A 22,099-nucleotide genomic window follows, 5' to 3' on the forward strand; every position below is an offset into this window, starting at 1 on the left:
TCGAACCAGAGTACAGCAAAGAACGAATAACTTCATGAACGAGTTCATGAAAATTATTTCCGGTTGAGAAAGAGAAAGTTGAATTCGCAAAAAAAAATTGAGTAATAGTGAGTGCATTGAAAAGGGTAGGTCTTATCTTCCATCCATAAAAACAAAAAATATTTAGAGAACATTTAAGAGTTTACTCTTTTTTCGTTTTTTCATGAAACAACGCAATTTGATGAATTTTCATTCACACCAAGATAACTCGCGTGGGTTTGTTTTCAAACTCGTGTCAGTCATTTGAAGATTATCAGGTTGGGAACACTTCCCCTATAGCGAGATATTCTCGCTAAAACGCGATTATCCCTCTTTAGCGAGAAATAAACATGACCATAAACAGGGGTTTTGGCGTCTTTATTGAAAATAATGGCAAATCCCGTACAACCCTGAATAAGTGCAACACACACTCCACTATTCTCTTTAGAGAAGTCGAGAGGCATAGCCTACATCGACTTCTCTTTGCAAGCATTCATATTTTGATTCTGGAAAACGTGTAAATGCCGGAGTCGGTGACGGTTTATGCTTCGACCGACATTTCGACTCGGGTGTGCCTGGATTTACGCAATAGACAAGTTGTTTTCAAACATTTAACAGTAATGCTTAAAACTGTCACAAAGAAATCAACACTTACTTGCTTTTAATCCATTTTCAACATGTCCCCTGTCCCGGGTTTACGTTAACTGGTGTTGGGAGCTGTCACCCGAGTCGAAACGTCGGTCGAAGCATAAACCGTCACCGACTCCGGCATTTACACCAGTCTATGCGAAAGACATCGGACCGTCGGACCTGACCGATGTACAGTGCCTCAGGTCCGATGCATCATTTTTTACACCGGACGGGAATGTCCGATGTCTCAGTGTCCGGTTTTGAGCTTTACTATTTTGATGCGGAGTCATTTAAATGTTTGTTATAAGTAAAAAATAGCACACAAATCCAAATACGTAAATGAATGTGATTAAACTAAAGTATTATACGGGAGGGATCCCTGGTATAGTATTACTAGTATAATAAATAAGATTCCCTTGGTTTTGCATTTTCACGTGTTTCACTTTTTTACATTAGGTTTTTCGGTCTGACAAAATTTGGTTCGGTCCGGTGTGTTCATTGATTACATAGGACCGAATGTCCTGTGTGGTCCAAAAAACTTTCGCATAGACTGTTACACGTTTTCCAGAATCAAAATATGAATGCTTGCGAAGAGAAGTCGATGTAGGCTATGCCTCTCGACTTCTCTAAAGAGAATAACACTCAACATGATGCGAATTGTTTCTATGAAATTGACAACATAGTCAAGAAATTTCATATCAAAGTTGTTGCGTAAGAGAGAAGCAGTCTGAAATCCAATATACATCGTGAGTGTTTTTGTTTTGATTAATATATTTGCAGAAGCATCACACATTTTAGCACTTTTTCTTCTTTTCATGTGAAACACGAAGAGATGTATTCCACGGGTGTTTTTCTCGGTTGTACGGAATATATTTACTCTCGCTAGAGAGGGATAATAGCATTTTAGTGAGAATATCTCGCTATAGGGGAAGTGTTCCCAACCTGATTATGTCTTGTTTGAAAATATTCAATAGATTTTCATGAATGCAATAAAAATGTTATATTCACAGAAATAAGGACCCCATTAGGGCTTTTATGGGTTATCCATGTGTACTGATGTCATACTTTTATTTGGGCTTCTTTTTTTTCAATACTGTAATCAGATTATGAAATGAAAAAATTCCACTTGTCAAGTGGGTCTGACAGTTGAATTAATGAAGTTTACTGGTCTGAACAAATATTTACTGGTCAGTAGTTAGTTATTTGAATGAAAAACAACAACAAACAAGCGAAATAAAAGCATATTCAAATGAGTAAATTCAATTACCTTTCTGATTTGGGATTAAGGAGGTACTCTACATCGTCATGATGGCTGACTTCCTTTTAAATCAGCAATATTTGCCTGATTCATTTCAAAAAGTATCGCCTAGCTGAGTAGCTCAGTAGTTAAGCATGTCAACTACTGAACTGTAGATCACGGGTTCGAGTCCAGCAGGGTTTTTAATTTTTTTTTCAGATTGCTTTCTACTAAAACTGCTTTTTTATTTTACTAAATAAAGTAAATTTGAAGGTTTTCAATTTCAAAATATTGTTGTACATATCTTCCACTTTTCATCCAATGGCATATCAAATTTCTCTGGTGTAGCATACCTCCTTAAGTGCCAAACATTACAAACAAATCTAGACATCACTAGTGCGAAATTAGATGAATTCATTTATATATTTTTTCGAATCATAAGCGAATATTGATAGAGGCCACTAATAATACATTTGTTGTGACAACTTTGTGTCAGGTAAGAAATGAAGAGGGTCACAGCTCACTGTGTGTTGTGCATGTTTTATTTTGTCTCATGATGTCAGTCTATATAGTCATTCCACTTTTCTCCACAGAAAACAACAAGGATGGCGGATTTAGACTGGGGAGCTGAAGTGGAATCTCAGGAAAAATCATTGACAAGAGAGGTAAATATAGGATTCGAAATTGTAAACCAGAAATGTACAGTATCCATATTGCTTTCTATCCTAACTGTACAGATAAACCAGAAATGTACAGTATCCATATTGCTTTCTATCCTAACTGTACAGATAAACCAGAAATGTACAGTATCCATATTGCTTTCTATCCTAACTGTACAGATAAACCAGAAATGTACAGTATCCATATTGCTTTCTATCCTAACTGTACAGATAAACCAGAAATGTACAGTATCCATATTGCTTTCTATCCCAACTGTACAGATAAACCAGAAATGTACAGTATCCATTGTTTTCTATCCTAACTATATAGATAAACCAGAAATGTACATTATCCATTGTTTTCTATCCTAACTGTACAGATAAACCAGAAATGTACATTATCCATTGTCTACTATCCAAACTGTACAGATAAACCAGAAATGTACATTATCGATCATTACTTCCTATACTAACTGTACAGAAAAGAATATTTTTGACACATACCTGGAATAAATGCACCAAACTTATTGAAATGTTTAAGTAGGTTGGATCTGAATTAGAATATTGTTTTGTTTCGCCCTCACGACCCATCATTGAGACGCATGGCTGTGTAGTTGGACCTGAATTAGAATATTGTTTTCTTTCGCCCTCGCGACCCATCATTGAGACGCATGGCTGTGTAGTTGGACCTGAATTAGAATATTGTTTGTTTCACTCTCGTGACCCATCATTGAGACACATGGCTGTGTAGGTGGTGGTGGGTGGGTGTGTAAAATATTGACTTTCGAAACCAACTCAATTTGGATTTAGACCTTATTTATGTATTGACCCTTTTTTCGTTGAAAGTTCATAGTGACTGACGCGTGTTTTCAGCATATTGTTTAATTTGACGACTCTAGATAGAGAAGATCATTGTATTATAATAACAGTTTTATTGATACATATATATTATTACTACAGTAATTTGATCCGAAGAGTCGGATCACATCTCGTTGACAGGCACGGATCATCAGATCACATGAGACGCTTGATCTGATGATCCGCACCTGTCAACGAGACGAGATCCAACTCTTCGGATCAAGTTACTGTAGTAATGATAAATTTATTATATACCCTCTTATGTATTTTAAATCCACATTTTTAGGATACTAAATGTAATCCAAATTATCAAAAATACAAACATACATTGAAATTATATTTCGTGTACGCAGTTTTTTTTGTGACGCTGTCAATATTTTCCACAAATAACGTTGCGTTGATGCATTATGACGTCATTGTGACGGCTTCAGTTTCAGAGGATACTGATATGGAATCAGAAAACCACAGTGTGGTGATCCGGAAAACCGGTATCAACAAACGATACATTGAAGGGTATATGATAAAGTATACCATCCCTATTCCTTGTTAAATGACAAATTGTTGTAATAAGAAAGATTTAGTCTGGAAGATTTACATTTGCATGGACTACTGGTTATAATACATTGCATGTAGTTTGAAATTTTTTAAAACTGACTTTGGATGCTGAATGTTTGAAATTGATCTTGGGCCAATGGCATTGCTAGCCTTGAAAGATTTAAAGATTTTGTTTGCATTGTTATGTTTTGAAAAGTCCACAGGATCAGGTAACCATGGGAACCAGTCATTAAACTGGGCAGAGGAGGTGGAGAGAAATGACTTATCACAAGAGGTACATAATGTAGTGTTGTTCTGGCTACTCTCAGTGCGGTAGGTGTGCAGTCCTGATGTCAGTGTTGTGTATTGCCGTGCTTAAGTCAGCCTGGTGTCTCGCACTACAGTGAAATCTCTGTCTGATTTAGCATCAACTTCACAGAATGTAGAATTCACATAAGCTTTTGTATAACAGTCACAATGGTTTTTGTATTGCTTGTCTTAATATTTCTGCTTCTTCAGTTAACCAATGTAAAGCAAGTCATGTACTTACAGTAATGAAAAAGAACTTTCCTCCTGAAATTAGAAAATGAACTTCCTATAGCATTGAAGACTTATTCACTTATATAGAATTTCTTTCAGTGTGCATTCAAAATAAAGTATTGGTGCTGTTTCTTTCCTCTTTAGTCTGTTATGAAATACGAGATGCACAATATTTATATATAATACATTGTAGCTGTACCAAAGCAGACTCCATAGTCCCCCCTATATATCAACACGTTACCACACAACGTGTAGCAGAGTAATTAGACATTAAAAAGCACCGACTACACCAAGCTATTTTATAGTCGGTAATCTGGCTGAAATTATTTACTTCATTCCATGTTTACTAATTTAATTTCTAAACAAGATGTCTTTGTGAAACACTGCTCCTGAACGTGGCCAATTCCAGTCTTTGGCTTATTTGACCTTGACATAATTACTAGGTGTAACTTTGACCTCTATCTGTTGTATAAATGTCTTCACATGCATTAGGTAGGGCCAGGCAGGTGTACGCGTTTCCATATAAAAGAGAAAATCAAACCTACAACTGTCAGATTTAATTTCAGAATCAGTGGATATGTGTGACTACTTCGTGCTACATTTAGATATGCAGATCTCAATTTAACACTCAATCTAGACAAGCAATGGAAATTTATTGAAAAATCTTACATTAATAAACATTATAGATTTAAGTGTTATAAGTTCCATGTAAGTGTCTTGACATAGAATTCTCATTAATTCAGGTCAGATCAACTACTGTCTGTGACACCTTGGTTTTGGATGATATTGAAAATAATGTTTGACCTTTAGGGATAAATCTTTCATTGAAATAAATCTTACTATGACTAAAAGATGACCCCTACACTATTTAGGTCAGAAGGTCAAGTTCACCAGATCATAGTGATGTCTTGCTAATATTTAAGGTTTTGCTATGAAATTATAACTAAAGGAGAATCCCTGTTACTATTTTATGTCAGGGTCAAGATCACATTGTCAAATAGAATTTGAACATTAGCAATGAATCTCAAAGACTAAAGGATGACTCCATTTTAGAGGTCACACTACACAAGTCAATATCTTTGATGAGTCACATGTTGTGAGAGATAGATCCTTTCTGAATGATTCCCAAAATCTGATTGAGCTCTAACAATCAAACTTCACATGAAACAGTCCTTATGACTGAAGGATGGCATCTATTTATTATACTGGGGGGTATATAGGAATCACCCTGTCAAGGTCAAAATTAAAGGTTTTTTACAATGGATTCGTGTCCGGGCCATAACTTCTTTGTTCTTTGACATAGGCATACCATATTTGACACATGAATGTATCACCATGAGACGATGTGTCATGTACCTTCATGACCTCCATATGACCTTGACCTCAAGGTCAAAATTAAAGGTTTTTACAATGGATTCGTGTCCGGGCCATAACTTCTTTGTTCTTTGACATAGGCATACCATATTTGACACATGAGTGTATCACCATGAGACGATGTGTCATGTACCTTCATGACCTCCATATGACCTTGACCTCAAGGTCAAAAGTAAAAGTTTTTACAATGGATTTGTGTCCGGGCCATAACTTCTTTGTTCTTTGACATAGGCATACCATATTTGACACATGAGTGTATCACCATGAGACGATGTGTCAAGTACCTTCATGACCTCTATATGACCTTGATCCTTGACCTCAAGGTCAAAATTAAAGGTTTTTTACAATGGATTTGTGTCCGGGCCATAACTTCTTTGTTCTTTGACATAGGCATACCATATTTGACACATGAGTGTATCACCATGAGACGATGTGTCATGTACATTCATGACCTCTTTATGACCTTGACCTTTGATCTCAAGGTCAAAATTATAGGTTTATGCCATGGATTTGTGTTCGGACTATATCTTCCATTTTCTTCTACAAATGCATACCATATTTTTACACTCAGGAAAGAGGTAATTTATACCTATTAACAACACCCTTTGGGAGATTGGGGTAAGCGGAGGGTATTCTTAGTGAGCATTGCTCACAGTACATCTTGTTGGTTCAGAGGTCATAATGTCAAAGTTCAAGGTCACTGGATCATATAGTAAGAAATCAACTGCAGATGGTTTCTTAAATGATATATATATATATATATATATATATATATATATATAATTCCTAGCTGTGAAATTTCACTTGATGGGTCTCTATTACTTATGAAATCAAAATGACAGAGTTCAAGGCCACAAGATCACAGAGGGTAATGATATATTTCTTGGGTGCTATTTCTAATTTTGTGATCATTTACAACTGAAACTTTGCAAGAACCTTTGCAAAAGAACAAGAGCCACGAATACCCAAATATGGCCCTGTAATTTTGAGTAAAATAAAGTATCTTCATTCCAAAATTTCATCATGGTATGAAACAGCTTAGACCTTCTTTATAAATCCAGTGTGTTTTTTCTGCGAAAATTCACGCATATAGAAATTATAACATGTAGAACCCATAACAGTTGTGTTATTTTTGTAAAAGTTGATAATATCCAACAATATGCACCAAAAATTTGTATAACCCCGAGGCCTCGATCCAATAAATATTAATGAATTGTAAATTAGTATATTACGTACTGCATAGAAGTTAAGAGTTTTTTTGGATCGAGGTCTGGGGGATAAGTGAATTTTTACTTTTTATTATGTTCTGCAAATAACCGGAATTTTACATTCCATGCACGAAATCCGAATACTTTTCCAAACTATAGGTTTAGTACAAATCGTAATATTTAAATATCATAGTTGGGGATTGTTCCATTGTCTTTTTACGAAACCAGTAATTATTCAAAGTTAATAAAATATGATTATTTCAATCAATATTATTGAAATAAAACCGGATCAGCGCCATCGTCGGAATCGGGCTACGTACATCAATCAATTTTGCCCCCAAAATTTCAAATAGATTATATGCTCAATTTATGAACTTGAATATATATGTAACCATGTTAGGGATAGCTACAAAAACCTTGCACTAGTTAACAGTTTTAGTTATTTGATCAAACAATTACAAAGCTAAGTGCTCCAATCCACTCCAGATACAATCGAGATCCACCCATTGTCTGCGCCACGCCTTTACTTCCACACATTTTCTTTATACGTTTTCACACTATACATATTTTATTTATCTGAAGGCCGTTGAATTCAATAAATATCTGGCTTCACGTGTTTCATCTTTGTGCCTTAAGTTTCCTTGGCACTGATGAGCATGTTGAAATCGCTGTCACAGCTAGGTACATAAAAAGACTTGGAGAGCCGAGGGGTGCCTAACTCGATAGGCTACTTAGATGCGAAGATATATTGGCCTATCTCGTATTGTTTAATGATTTCTAAAGTTATAGTTCAATATATGGGTACCAGACAAAAATTAGGCGTCCACATAACAATACAAAGGATAGACTATAGGCTACAAGTCTCTGAGCTATCTACAACATTCGTTCGGTTGTTTACGTAGCAACCGATTTGGACATACGTCATCGGGTACCGTAATATTTCGACACACAGCTATTCCGGTCCATTGCATATTTCATCCCTCAGAAATCAATATATAGAAATACATACAAATATGAATACGAAAAATATATCTGAAAGCTGTATGACCCGATGTTGATGTATTATTTTTGTACATAATTACTTTAAAGCAGATTAATTACTATACAAAGTTATTAACTTTCCCTTAATTACATGCTTGAAAACATCTGCATGTAAAAGAAAACAGTGAGAATATTATTTAGAAAGTAAAGTGGTTGCATATAAATAAAAATTTTAAAAAATATGTAAAGAGAGGGAAGGAGACAAACAGAGAGAGCTAGGAGAAAGAGATGTACTATTATACTATATAGGTGTGTGTTTTAATATAGAATTAACATAGACAGATTTAAATATTTACAATATTATAATTAAATTGCACTGAATAGTGTTTTTGTTTCACTTTTATACCTAGAGAACTTCCACGTAAAAGTACATGAAACGTTGTAAAATTGTGACATATTACGTTGCAAAATTGCGACATCAATAACAATCTGTCAAAAACCATGGGTACTTTGAACGTCAATAAATAAAAAAGTTGAAAAGATATCGGAAAAAGGATAACATATTTGAAAAATAGATATTCTGGCTTCTGTCCCCAAGAATAATATCATGTTCTGACTAAGGGCCATTTTTGGCTATTCGTGGCTCTGGTTCTTGTCTCCCTTTAATTGTAAAAAAAAAACCACAAATCAAATGAATTCACTGAATTTGCTAGAAAATGGATGTGGTAATGACAGGCATAGAGTTTAGAAATCTTGTATGTATAAGGACTTTAATGAATATTGAAGTAGATCTTATAATTGCCTGGATAGAATAAAATTTTGACACGGTGAATGAAATAAAAATTTTGACACAGTGTATAAAATAAAATTTTGACTCCCTTAAAGTTCATAATAATGAATATGGTGCAATGTAGTGTACTTTGGTAAGTTACTGATAAGAGGCCATCTATTAATTGTGATGAAATTGGAATATGAATATATGGATGCGGGCAGGGGTGGGGGTAGGGATGATTATTGGAGTATATATGGATGCGGGCAGGGGTGGGGGTAGGGATGATTATTGTATATATGGATGCGGGCAGGGGTGGGGGTAGGGATGTTTATTGGAGTATATATGGTAAAACATAACCTTCAACTGTATTCAGTATAAATGCATGAATTTAGCTGCATGTTTGTAATCTTGTATATCTACACACATTATATGATAGTATATAACCTTTAGTGTATGTTTTTAACACTGACACATTATTGATAATTGACACATACAGTGTATTAGTTTTAATACTAATTTGATGTAAACTGACATATTATAGATGTGTAGTATATTTTGTTAAAAAAGGTACTTAAAACAAAAACATATTGAGCATGGTATTGACATTTACATGCATGAGTTAACTATTAACATATTGAGCATGGTATTGACATTTACATGCATGAGTTAACTATTAAGTTTGATTTAAATCCTCATTACCCTGGTATACATACAAAATTTTGACAAATGCAGCTTGATCACTTTCAGATTGACAGAATATCAATAGGTAAAAACACGTCACCCTCGAAACCCTCCAATGCGCCAGCTCAGAGTGGCCCCACCCAGACAAGTCAGCCACTCCCGAGACCTCTCAACGGGGCAGGGGCAATGGCTGCTGGCTCATCACCCAATCAGGATGGGGCAGGGGCATCCGGGGATAATGAAGAGAAAGGTAAGGCTGTAGTTAGAATGCTGTAGATTATTGTAGATGTACAGTTCTAACTTCATTGTCAGTCAGAACAGAAGGTAGGGCTGTAGTTAGAATGATGTAGCTTGTGTGTAGATTATTGTAGATGTACAGTTCTAACTTCATTGTCAGTCAGATCACTCGGACTTTGTCTATCCAGAGACGGTCACCTCAGTTTTGGGGGACAGTTACTTCAGTTTTGGGGGACAGTCACCTCAGTTTTGGGATGTCTTGATTTGAACCACTTTTCTGCTTGTTATTCATTTCTCTGATGTAATTCAATTACATTTTATCCGAGGTAATGAATCTGTAAGTCTGTTTTACATATACAGTCCAACCTCATTATCTCGAATTCGATGAGACCAGGGTTTGACACTAAGGCACGTCCGACCGACCGAGTCTACTAAATGATAGGTCCGGTCGGGTAAAATGTCGATTTACTAGTCCGACTGGTCTTGTTAAAAATAAGAAACTTTACTTTAAACCAGAAGATATTTTATTCTTAGCCAGAAAGATAACTGCAAAGAGTTTGAGAGCAATTTTGAACCGCGTGGTGACATAATCTCTATTTTTAGTTCTAATAAATAAGTCGCTGTCGGAATTGATGTTTTACGACATCTACTCGATGTTAATGTGTGTGTAAAGTTATGTTTCGGATAAATAGATATAAATTGAATTCATTTTCATTTTTTTAAAAACAGTTTAATTGAATGAAATAGTTATAAGAAAGTGTTTATCAAATTAATAAATTACGTCGTAAACAGCCATTTTTCGTTGTTGAAATGTGTGCGGGAATGTCTCTATATACAAATACAACTTCTCATCCTCAAGGAAAGATGTCCCAATAGGGAAAAAAAGGGAAAAGGAAAGCAGGGCTTATAAAGTAAAAATGAAAAAAAGGTTGAGGTCATTTTATTCTAAATGGACTAAAGAATTTCCGTGACGGGTAAAATTTAAAGAAACAGAAAATGTGTTTGAAAATAAAAGCATCAAATTGAATGACGAGATTAAAGATTTGTTTGAGACAATTAAATACGTTTTAGTTCAAACTTAACGTTTGTAATTTAAATTAAGTATTTAGATATATATGGAGAATCTATCTGGGTTTTTTTCTGGAAAGTTGGTCGGGGCTAGTGGATGTAAGGTCAGGTCTAGTAAAAATCATTTGAAGTAGCCCGACTGGTCTAGTGCTCAAAAAAGTAAATGTCAGACCCTGGAGACCTAGAAAAATTGATGTCTGAGGATTAGAACATCTAGGGTAAAATACTTAAAGAAGAAGTGGTTGGGACTTCTGAATCACTTCGACATATCCAGGGTATTTGAGATATCAGTGTTCCAGATAACAAAGTTCAACTGTATTTTCAGAGACAATTTTGAACAACATGATAAATATGCTCTGTATCTGAAAATGTTTAACAAGTTTGTAGGTCTATGGTGAAATATCTTTCTGAATTTGAATATTAATTAAAGGGATCAACCAAACAGACATAGCCTATCCAAATCTCTTGATTGGGAGATATGAAATTAAAATGTAATCAAAACACTTTCAGGGACCTCAAAAGAAGATGCCTCCCTACTCCAGAAGTTGATTAATTCGAAGCTTCTCTCCACAAAAGCAAACCTTGAAATCCTGCAGAAGGATCCTAACTCTCCACTGTACTCTGTCAAATCATTTGAGGCATTAAATCTGTAAGTCTGTTTCAGGTATAATTCAGAGAACATGATAAAGATGCTCTGTATTTGTGAAATGATGTAGTGCCTGAGATACAGAACTGAGGGAATAGAGTAATTCTAATGTAGATTACACAATTTACAAAATACACATGTTCTTTTCGATGTATTTTTATTTCAATGTAGGAAAAAAGAGCTTTTAGAGGGAATATATAAGATAGGTTACAACACACCGTCAAAAATCCAGGAAACGGCCCTACCTGTTCTACTAGCAGATCCGTAAGTAATTAAAATCCAGGAAAAGGCCCTACCTGTTCTACTAGCAGATCTGTAAGTAATTAAATACCAGGAAATGGCCCTACCTGTTCTACTAGCAGATCCGTAAGTAATTAAATACCAGGAAACGGCCCCACCAGTTCTACCAGCAGATCCGTAAGTAATTAAATACCAGGAAACGGCCCCACCAGTTCTACCAACAAATCCGTAAGTAATTAAATACCAGGAAACGGCCCCACCAGTTCTACCAACAGATCCGTAAGTAATTAAATACCAGAAAACGGCCCCACCAGTTCTACTAACAGATCTGTAAGTAATTAAAATCCAGTAAACGGCCCTACCTGTTCTACTAGCAGATCCGTAAGTAATTAAAATCGAGGAAACGGCCTTACCTGTTCTACTAGCAGATCCGTAAGTAATTAAAATCCAGGAAACGACCCCACCAGTTCTACTAACAGATCCGTAAGTAATTAAAATCCAGGAAACGGCCTTACCTGTTCTACTAGCAGATATTTATTTTCTGAATTTGCGAATTTCACCTAATTCTGAATTTGGAAGTGCTCTTTTGGTCAAGTTTTGAAATAATGTAAGTTTACCAGCTATTTTTTGTAGTTATTGAATAAAATGCTGAAAAGTGCATTGATTTGTTTTAAAATGTACGAGCCACTTTGTTATCCCCTTACAATTTAATGCTAGAGGTGATCTATTGTAATTGGCCCACTCCTGTGTGGATGAGTATGTGGGTGTGTTGTAGACACTCTACAGGCTGAATGGATTTAATGCCTCACATGTAGTTTTGTTATCGAGAGAGGAAAAATATACATTTTGGGGTCCAAAAGTCAAGGTCACTACAGGAATTCACATCAAAAGTCAAGGTCACTACAGAAATTCACATCAAAAGTCAAGGTCACTACAGGAATTCACATCAAAAGCTTGTGAACACCCTACAGACCACGTTTTTTTGCTCGATTATTTTCATACCTCACTTGTAGTTTTGTTATCAAAAGAAGAACCTTGTAAATTATGGTTTAAAATTGTTAAGGTTAACAGTTAAGGTTAACAGTTAATGTCAAGGTCACAAAGGGACTAGACATGCCCCACCTTGAAGAGCTATTGTTTCATATTAAGACTTTAAAGTGTAAATGGTTTTTTTTCCAGACCTGCCAACATGATCGCACAGAGTCAGAGTGGGACAGGAAAAACAGCAGCCTTCGTCCTGACCATGCTGAGCCGGGTGGACACAAGGCTTCACTATCCACAGGTAAACAAATACAAGGTTTCACTATCCACAGGTAAACAAATACAAGGCTTCACTATCCACAGGTAAACAGACACAAGGTTTCACTATCCACAGGTAAACAGACACAAGGTTTCACTATCCAATGGTAAACAGACACAAGGTTTCACTATCCAATGGTAAACAGACACAAGGTTTCACTATCCACAGGTAAACAGACACAAGGTTTCACTATCCACAGGTAAACAGACACAAGGTTTCACTATCCACAGGTAAACAGACACAAGGTTTCACTATCCACAGGTAAACAAATACAAGGTTTCACTATCCACAGGTAAACAGACACAAGGTTTCACTATCCACAGGTAAACAGACACAAGGTTTCACTATCCACAGGTAAACAAATACAAGGTTTCACTATCCACAGGTAAACAGACACAAGGTTTCACTATCCACAGGTAAACAGACACAAGGTTTCACTATCCACAGGTAAACAGACACAACGTTTCACTATCCACAGGTAAACAGACACAACGTTTCACTATCCACCAGACACAAGGTTTCACTATTCACAGGTAAAGAAACACAAGGCTTCACTATCCATAGGTAAACAAATACAAGGTTTCACTATCCACAGGTAAACAAATACAAGGCTTCACTATCCACAGGTAACCAGACACAAGGTTTCACTATCCACAGGTAAACAGACACAAGGTTTCACTATCCACAGGTAAACAGACACAAGGTTTCACTATCCACAGGCAAACAGACACAAGGTTTCACTATCCACAGGTAAACATACCCCAAGCTTCACTATCCACAGGTAAAGAGACACAAGGTTTCACTATCCACAGATAAACAGACACAAGGTTTCACTATCCACAGGTAAAAAGACACCAAATTTGACTGGTAAACAAAAGTCTTATATCGACACCAAGCTGTACTATCCACAGGTAAATAAAAAGAATTGATTGGATAGGCAGCTCCATACCCCGAAGGTTAACTAAAGGTAGATAATACAACAGGTAAATAGAAGTCTTAGTCAGGTAGGCATTAGAAACAGGTAAATAGTATTCTCAGTTTATAGACAACAAACCTCATGATCCACAGGTACAAAAGAAATAACACAAGTACAATATAGAAATAAGCACAATGTATGGAAATCTGACTTGATATTTTTCTGTTACAGTGTCTGTGTATTGCACCTACTTATGAATTAGCTCTACAAATTGGTCAAAATGTGGAAGACATGGGAAAGTGCATGACAGATCTGAAAATCATATACGCAGTCCGAGGAGAGAAGTGTGAGTTTTTAAACACTATCGAAATTTTGGACTTTGATTTTAATTATCCATTATATAAATTATATTTTGTATTTAGTCTGTACAGACTATAAGTAGCCTTCTCTTTATTCAGTGGACAGAGGTACAAAACTTGATGGACATTTAATCATCGGAACCCCGGGGACAGTGTGTGACTGGGCTTTGAAGCTCCGTTTCTTTGACCTGAAAAAGATCAATGTTTTCGTGTTGGATGAAGCAGATGTAATGATTGCTACACAAGGTCACCAAGACCAGTCGATCAGAATTCAGAGGTTAGGATTTGTCCATTTTGAATCTTTATTTCTTCGTCACTTATTTCTCCAAAACAGAGTTCATCCAAGCTATTCTGATCACAGTGACATGCTGTTATTAGTATGATAGTATACTCAGGTGACCTATTGCAATCGTTGTTGTCTGTCGTCGTGCGTTAACAATTGAACATTTTTAACATCTTCTTGATAACTACCGGTCCAATTATTTTCATATTTGGTATGAAGCATCTTTGGGACAAGGGTAACATAATTGTAAATTTCAGGATTCCTTCATCCCTGGGGCCTTAGGGGCGGGACAAAAACTGCCCAAAATTTACCAATTTTCAAAAATCTTCTTCTCAAGAACCGCACACATGTGTAAGAAAAACTAAATGCATGGTGATGGAGAGCAGGAAGACCTGTACCAAAATTGTAAATTTCATGATCCCCGGGGTAGGGGTTCTGACCCCAGGGTGGGGCCAAACTTGGTATACAGTGTTTATGTGTAAAACACTTAAATAACATCTTCTTTAGTACTGTTGATACTATATTGAAACTAAATAGATATTTAGAAAGAGCAGGTAGTCCTTTACCAAATTGTAAATTTGATGATCCCAGGGGTAGGGGTTTTAGTATCAGTGTGGGACCAAATAGGTCAGTCATTAAATGTGTGAACAATAGACATTTTTATCTTCTTCTTGATAACTATCTTTAAATTTCAGGATTCTGCACCCCTGGGGCCTTAGGGGCGAGGCAAAAACTGCCCAAAATTGACCAATTTTCAAAAATCTTCTTCTCAAGAACTGCACATGTGTAAGAAAAACTAAATGCATGGTGATGGAGAGCAGGAAGGCCTGTACCAAAATTGTAAATTTCATGATCCCCAGGGTAGGTTCTGACCCCAAGGTGGGGCCAAACTTGTTATATAGTGTTTATGTGTAAAACACATAAATAACATCTTTAGTGCTGTTGATACTAAATTGAAACTAAATTGATAGAACAGGTAGTCTTTTACCAAAATTGTAAATTTGATGATCCCTAGAGTAAGGGTTCTGACCCCAGGGTGAGGCCAAACTTAGTATATAGTATTTATGTGTAAGTTTGCTGATACTGTATAAAATCTAAAATGCATACTGAGGAATAGCAGAGAAGGATGTACAAAAAATGGTGAATTTCAATCAAAACTCAGGGTTATGACTGTAGGATGGGTCCAAATTAGTCATATCTTTTGATGTTTTAATGTTAAGACACCTATTATTTAAAGCCTTTCATCAGTGTGTGCACTTTTGAAGGCAGTGAAGTTTGTAAGAACACAATTTGTTTTATACTGTTGCTGAACATTAGAATTTAGCTTAAATATTCAGAACAGGAATTTTTTTTTTAGATTTCGTAGCCCATGAAAGTAGTGTTACTTTTTCACTAATATTCAGGTGACCAAAAAGACCTGTGGGCCTCTTGTTTTAATTGCTTATGCTGCTTGTTTTAAGTGTAAGTGATAGTTTCTTGAGCCAACATGTAGCTGGGAGAAGTCATTGACTGTACAATGTAAATAATAAAGATATTGTTTCTTCAGTATAAACATCTGTTGTTGATATTGTTTCTTCAGTATAAACATCTCTTGTTGATATTGTTTCTACAGTATTTATTATGAGTTATGTGACGTGTTCAGTGGGTACTTTGTTTTTTATGGTACATTTACATTTGATACATTTACATATGGTACATTTACATATGGTACTGTACATTTACATTTGATACATTTTCATATGATACATTTACATTTGATGTGTTGCATTCCCAAGATTTCCAACACAATGTACCCCTCTAGTAAATGCAGTATGAACTGACAATATCATAATTTGATCTTACAGGGGTTTAAGAAGGGATTGCCAAATGTTACTATTTTCGGCCACATACGAGGATGATGTGATGAAATTCGCCCAGGCTGTAATCCCCAACAGTCCCATCGTGATTCGACTCCGGCGAGAAGAACAGTCGCTGGATAACATCAAACAGTACTACATTGAGTGCGCTGACCAGGAGGGGAAATTCCAAGCCCTGTCCAACATCTACGGCTCTATATCAATAGGACAGTCTATGATATTTTGTGCTGTGAGTGAAAACAGTGTGATGTTTCTCGGAGAGACGTGTTTTCAGTTTCTGATGTCAAACTACAGACAGTAACACTGTAAATCCACCCTCGCTTTGGGTTATTTTCAAAGTCTCCCTTTTGAAACTAAACTGAAAACCACTCAAATAGTAGATAGATTTACAGTGTAATACGCCGGTTTCGAGATACGTCAGAGTTATTTCCCTTTGGAGAACTCTTGTACATAGTAAGGCGCGAAAAAATTTGTTTACATGCGGGAGTGGGACAGATATTCATCACAGCATAAGTGAATGTACTCAGTAAGTTTCTCATACGCTGTTTGATAACCCGAATTCGACTGATACACAAACTAAGTAAGTAATAAGTATTTAGGGAATAATTAAATACATAGAATTCTTATCCTATCACGTTATTTCGCTGGTCATAAGTTCCATATCCAAGATATTTCTTGCAAATATGACATTGTTTGTATATTTCCACTTCGGTAAAACATTTCTTTCGATAGTATTTAGTATTTCCCACATTTACATATTTAAAGAGAAGCCGCTTTTATTACATTTCACTGTCTTTTTCATTGGCTGTATATCCATTCTGTCCCACTTAGGCATTCAAAGTTCCACTAAATGCACCTCCTATACAGAAGAGTTCGTATCTCGAAACTGGTGTATTGTGTGTGATCCTTTAATTTTTGTTTCTCATACTTGATTTGGTATTTGTCCATACTTAATACAATGCATACACATTGTGCAGTAAAGCATGGTTATAGTGAACCTCCAGGGCCAGCGAAAATCAGTTCATTATCACCAAATTTCATTATACAGTAAAGCATGGTTATAGTCAGTGATTTTTTTTGGGCCAAAATGCCACCGATATTCTGCTGTTTCCCCTCACAAAAATTAGCTAGTTTTTCCCAATTATATCTATGTGTTTTCCCCAATTTTTTATCTAGGGAAATTAGGCCATTTAAAAAAAAAGGTTACCGTATATTGCTGACAAAGAGTAAATACGTTTTTTTCTTCAGTTTTATTCTCCAAACCACTGCACATGCAAAAAGCTTTTGTAAAGAATATGTAAAACAATGAAGGCATCCATATAAGCAGATATGCAGCGAAGTATATAGTTTCCAGATACACATTAAGCCATATTGTTGACACTTTCATGTTTGACCGCCATTATATGTAGGGTCAGGCTAATAACAGGAAGTGACCAACAGTATAGGGTTTTACTAAAATCCGAAAAATACAAACAGGAGAGACATTCTGGAAACTTGATTATTAATATAATATTTACAAGATTATGGGTACAATTGCTGGTGAATTAATAATTTATTATTTTCTTTATGATATTAGACAATAAGTGCTTCTTAGAAAAAGTTAACGATATTAATACAAGGTGTGACTTCCAATACATATTTATTTTATGATTTTAAATCAGATCTGAAATAATCCTCAAACAAAAATTTGATTATTTTATGCATCTTTACCATTTTAATTGACTATGAGTGATTTTTCCCAATTTGAGGAAAATGTCGCTAATTTTTCCCAATTCAAAAGGAGGGGTGGTAGTTTGAAAAACCAAAAAAAAAATCACTGATAGTGAACCTCCAGGGCCAGCGAAAATCAGTTCATTATCACCAAACTTCATTATACAGTAAAGCACGGTTATAGTGAACCTCCAGGGCCAGCGAAAAACAGTTCATTATAACCAAACTTCATTATACAGTAAAGCATGGTTATAGTGAACCTCCAGGGCCAGCGAAAATCAGTTCATTATAAACAAACTTCATTATACAGTAAAGCATGGTTACAGTGAACCTCTAGGGCAGTGAAGAACAGTTCATTATAACCAAACTTCATTATACAGTAAAACACGGTTATAGTGAACCTCCAGGGCCAGCGAAAATCAGTTTTGTTATAACCAAACTTCATTATACAGTAAAACATGGTTATAGTGAACCTCCTGGGCCAACAGAAAACAGTTAATTATCAAACTTCATTATACAGTAAAGCATGGTTATAATGAACCTCTAGGGCAGTGAATAACAGTTCATTATAACCAAACTTCATTATACAGTGTTCGTTACAGCCAAACTTTGTTATCCAATAAATTTTTTGTTGTTTTTTTCCTCTCACCGGGAAATTAATATAAATTCGCAATAAGTACGAATTCATTATAAATGTATTCATTATAAGAGTGATTTACTGTAGAAGAGTATTTGCTTTTTATACAATAATTAACCCACATGGACTGAATCATAATTTTGTATGTGATTAGTTTGGATGACATTTTATCTGACTCCTGGGCGACATTGTGTGTATTACAGACCAGACGGACAGCGGCCTGGCTAGCAGAGAAGATGACCAAAGAGGGACATGCTGTAGGTCTCCTGAGTGGAGAATTATCAATAGAACAAAGGGCAGCCATCATCAACCGCTTCAAAGACGCTAAAGAGAAAGTTCTCATCACCACCAATGTCACAGCTAGAGGTGGGTGGTTTCTGTTACCAAGGGTTACAATGTAGGGTTACAATGACTGATGGCAGCAAAGATGTAGAAATACACCCCCACCAAAATCATTTATTGAGAGCATCTTTTACAATCGTGTCCTAGTGTAAGGTAGATAAGAGGAAATCATGTAAATGTATCATTTGTATGTAGTGTATTCCATGTTCTGTGGATTGATATTTACCATGATTACTGTATGTATACTATACAGGGAAAAATTCACACACCCCTCCATGTTCAGTGGGCAAATTTATGTTAATGGGAGAGAGAGATATCTCTCTTTTGATAGAAGGGTGGGAAAAAACATAGAGTGAAATTAAGCCTGTATACAGTTATTTCCCAGAAAAGAGATGGAGGTATATTTAGATGACTTTCACTGTATACAGTTATTTCCCTGTATGGAGATTAGATATATTTAGACTGTACTGTATTTAGATGACCTTTCCCTGTATGGAGATTAGATATATTTAGACTGTACTGTATTTAGATGACTTTTACAACAGGTATTGATGTGGAACAAGTGACAGTTGTGGTGAACTTTGACCTCCCTCTCACACAAGATTTCCGACCAGATTTCGAGACCTATCTCCACAGAATCGGTAGAACGGGTCGGTTTGGTAAAAAGGGCTTGGCAATAAACATGGTGGATGGCAGGCAGTCGTTTTCTACATTAAAACAGATCGAGAAATACTTTGGTAATTTTCTTAATATAATTTTTTCATAATTAGTGCTAGAATTTTTTTAATTTTCATCATTGAATTGTTTTATTTTGAAACTCTGAAAGAAAATTATTCTTGGCCACTAATTGAAGTAATTCCACCCGCCTGTGATGTCATTAGATTTTGCAAAATCAATGATTTATTTACATTTATGCATGATAGGAACATAAATTTTATTGGAGTCTTTCCCGATAGTTATTGTAAAAATTCTTGTTAAAGATAAACTATTTTAAAAGTCTAAATTATAGATAAATAATCAATAATACGTTTTAAGATATTGAATCCAAGGGCAATAACTCTGTTTCTATTGATTTCTTTATTAAGTCTATTATGCGATATATTTCCTTTATTTTTAAAGACATTTTGCATATTTTTGTGAAGATACAGTTTCATGAAATTGTTATGAATGCTACTATATCGTCATAACCAGTTTATATGAAATTTTGATAACGCTGTTTAAGGAAAATTGCAATTTTCTGACGGTGACAGATGATTCTGTTTATGTACGTCTCGTGTCTTAAAAAGTGTGACGACATATGTATTTTATTTGATAATTTGTTAGTTTTAACTCTAATGAATGGAAATAAATACATTTTTCAAACTTGTATCAGATAAAACTGCGAGTATGGAGTTACCTTAAAGTAAATCATGCCCCTTAAAGACTTCTAAGTTTGTGTCTAGAGAACGTTTTCAATAGCTGAAGTTTTAGAGCTCGTGTGTTGATTAGAAGGCACTGGGGTGGATCCAGTTATAAAATGCATGTAGCCCTAATTTATTCTATCACTGCATTCAACTGTCTTTGGAATTTGGTCTGAACACATCCAAAGGTGAAAAATATAGTATTTGCAGTTCGCAGTACCTATATATCTAGTAAATCAATCGGCAGTTCGCAGTACCTATATATCTAGTAAATCAATCGGCAGTTTGCAGTACCTATATATCTAGTAAATCAATCAGCAGTTTGTTTCTTTTTATGAAATAAATCTAGTGAATCAATCGGCAGTTTGTTTCTATTTATGAAATATATCTAGTAAATCAATCGGCAGTTTGTTTCTTTTTATGAAATATATCTAATAAATCAATCGGCAATTTGTCTCTTTCTATGAAATATATCTAGTAAATCAATTGGCAGTTTGTTTCTATTTATGAAATATATCTAGTAAATCAATCAGCAGTTTGTTTCTATTTATGAAATAGGGCGTAAGGTAGAAAAGCTGGATGTAGAGGACATGGAGGAAGTGGAGAAAATCGGCAGTTAAAACGGAAACTCGGCGAAACTCCACTCCGCAGTGTCCATTAACTGTGGGGCATCAGAACTTTATAGAAAAGACAATTCACTACTGGAGAGGATAGACTGCCAAACATACTCATCTTAAAGAATGTGAATGGACTGGAGAAAAGGACCTCATTTTACCTGTGAAAAAAAAGATAGTCATTTTATTTCAGTCAAGAAAGATATCTTTTTTATGATAATGTTGATCTGTTGTATATTAGTAGGCCAAGTTTTAATTCAAGGGTACTACATACTATTTTATTGTCCAGTTTTACAATGCTGTTAGTGAATGAACTCTTTCATCGTGTACAAATGAAAACTTTTTACAGTGACCATCTTTTTAGCAGTGATATAACACCTTCATTACATTGAACACATGCGTCAACAAAGAATTAGGATCTCAGATTTTCTAAGAGCTAATGATATATGTACATTGCTGTTGATTGATATGTAATAAAGAACATTTCTAATATTTGATTCTTTGACTTTATGTGTTTTTTTCGGGGGAGAATATGGTCACTGTCGTGTCTGTCCCTTCGAGCTCATCTCTCTTAAATCTGTCATCAGAAATTTATATAATTGATTACAAATGTTCTTTTAGACAAGGAATTTTGGACCAAGATCTTGCAAGGTCATTTTTGACAGGTCAAGGTCTCAAAACATAAAAGTTCTTTACTTTCAGTTTTTGATATAAAAAGTTCCCATCTCCTAAATCTTTCATCAGAAATTGATCATAATTAATCACAAATATTCCTTGAGACAAGAGACTTTTGGACCAAGGTCATTTTGGAAAGGTCAAGGCCACTCAGAACATATACCTTATATAAGTAAAAAGTTCTTTATTTCAACAGTTTTTGAACAGGTATTGATTATATATCACACAAAGAAGTACTAGGCAAATGGCTTTCAGATTAAGGTCACTCAAGGTCATTTTGCAAAGGTCATCATACATGTATATATGAAAAAAAAAAATACTTCA

The 22,099-nt window shown here is 35.3% G+C and overlaps 1 protein-coding gene across 2 annotated transcripts; it reads left to right on the forward strand.

Moving 5' to 3' along the window:
* The first annotated feature begins 12 nt into the window (after window positions 1-12).
* On the forward strand, window positions 13-21,597 carry LOC125664384 (ATP-dependent RNA helicase DDX19A-like). 2 transcript variants are annotated; one of them, XM_056151750.1, is made up of 13 exons: window positions 13-125; window positions 2,479-2,550; window positions 4,154-4,231; window positions 9,559-9,742; window positions 11,308-11,446; window positions 11,615-11,707; window positions 12,863-12,965; window positions 14,131-14,245; window positions 14,358-14,535; window positions 16,386-16,626; window positions 18,948-19,110; window positions 19,632-19,823; window positions 21,045-21,597. In XM_056151750.1, exons 2-13 carry the CDS (start codon window positions 2,491-2,493, stop codon window positions 21,104-21,106), a joined length of 1,608 nt encoding a protein of 535 aa, XP_056007725.1. In that variant the 5' UTR covers window positions 13-125; window positions 2,479-2,490; the 3' UTR covers window positions 21,107-21,597. The 2 variants fall into 2 exon arrangements, with proteins under 2 accessions (XP_056007725.1, XP_056007729.1); XM_056151754.1 differs by lacking the exon at window positions 4,154-4,231.
* Window positions 21,598-22,099: the final 502 nt, after the last annotated feature.

This window comes from Ostrea edulis, chromosome 1, assembly GCF_947568905.1.
Source record: "Ostrea edulis chromosome 1, xbOstEdul1.1, whole genome shotgun sequence".
NCBI lineage: Eukaryota > Metazoa > Mollusca > Bivalvia > Ostreida > Ostreidae > Ostrea > Ostrea edulis.

Excerpts from the sequence above, each read along its gene's own strand:
- LOC125664384 (XM_056151750.1), top strand. The coding sequence starts at position 2,491 with ATGGCGGATTTAGACTGGGGAGCTGAAGTGGAATCTCAGGAAAAATCA. Across the intron at positions 11,708-12,862 it reads CCTGTTCTACTAGCAGATCC|ACCTGCCAACATGATCGCAC; the intron begins GTAAGTAATTAA and ends TTTTTTTTCCAG. Across the intron at positions 19,111-19,631 it reads CACCAATGTCACAGCTAGAG|GTATTGATGTGGAACAAGTG; the intron begins GTGGGTGGTTTC and ends CTTTTACAACAG.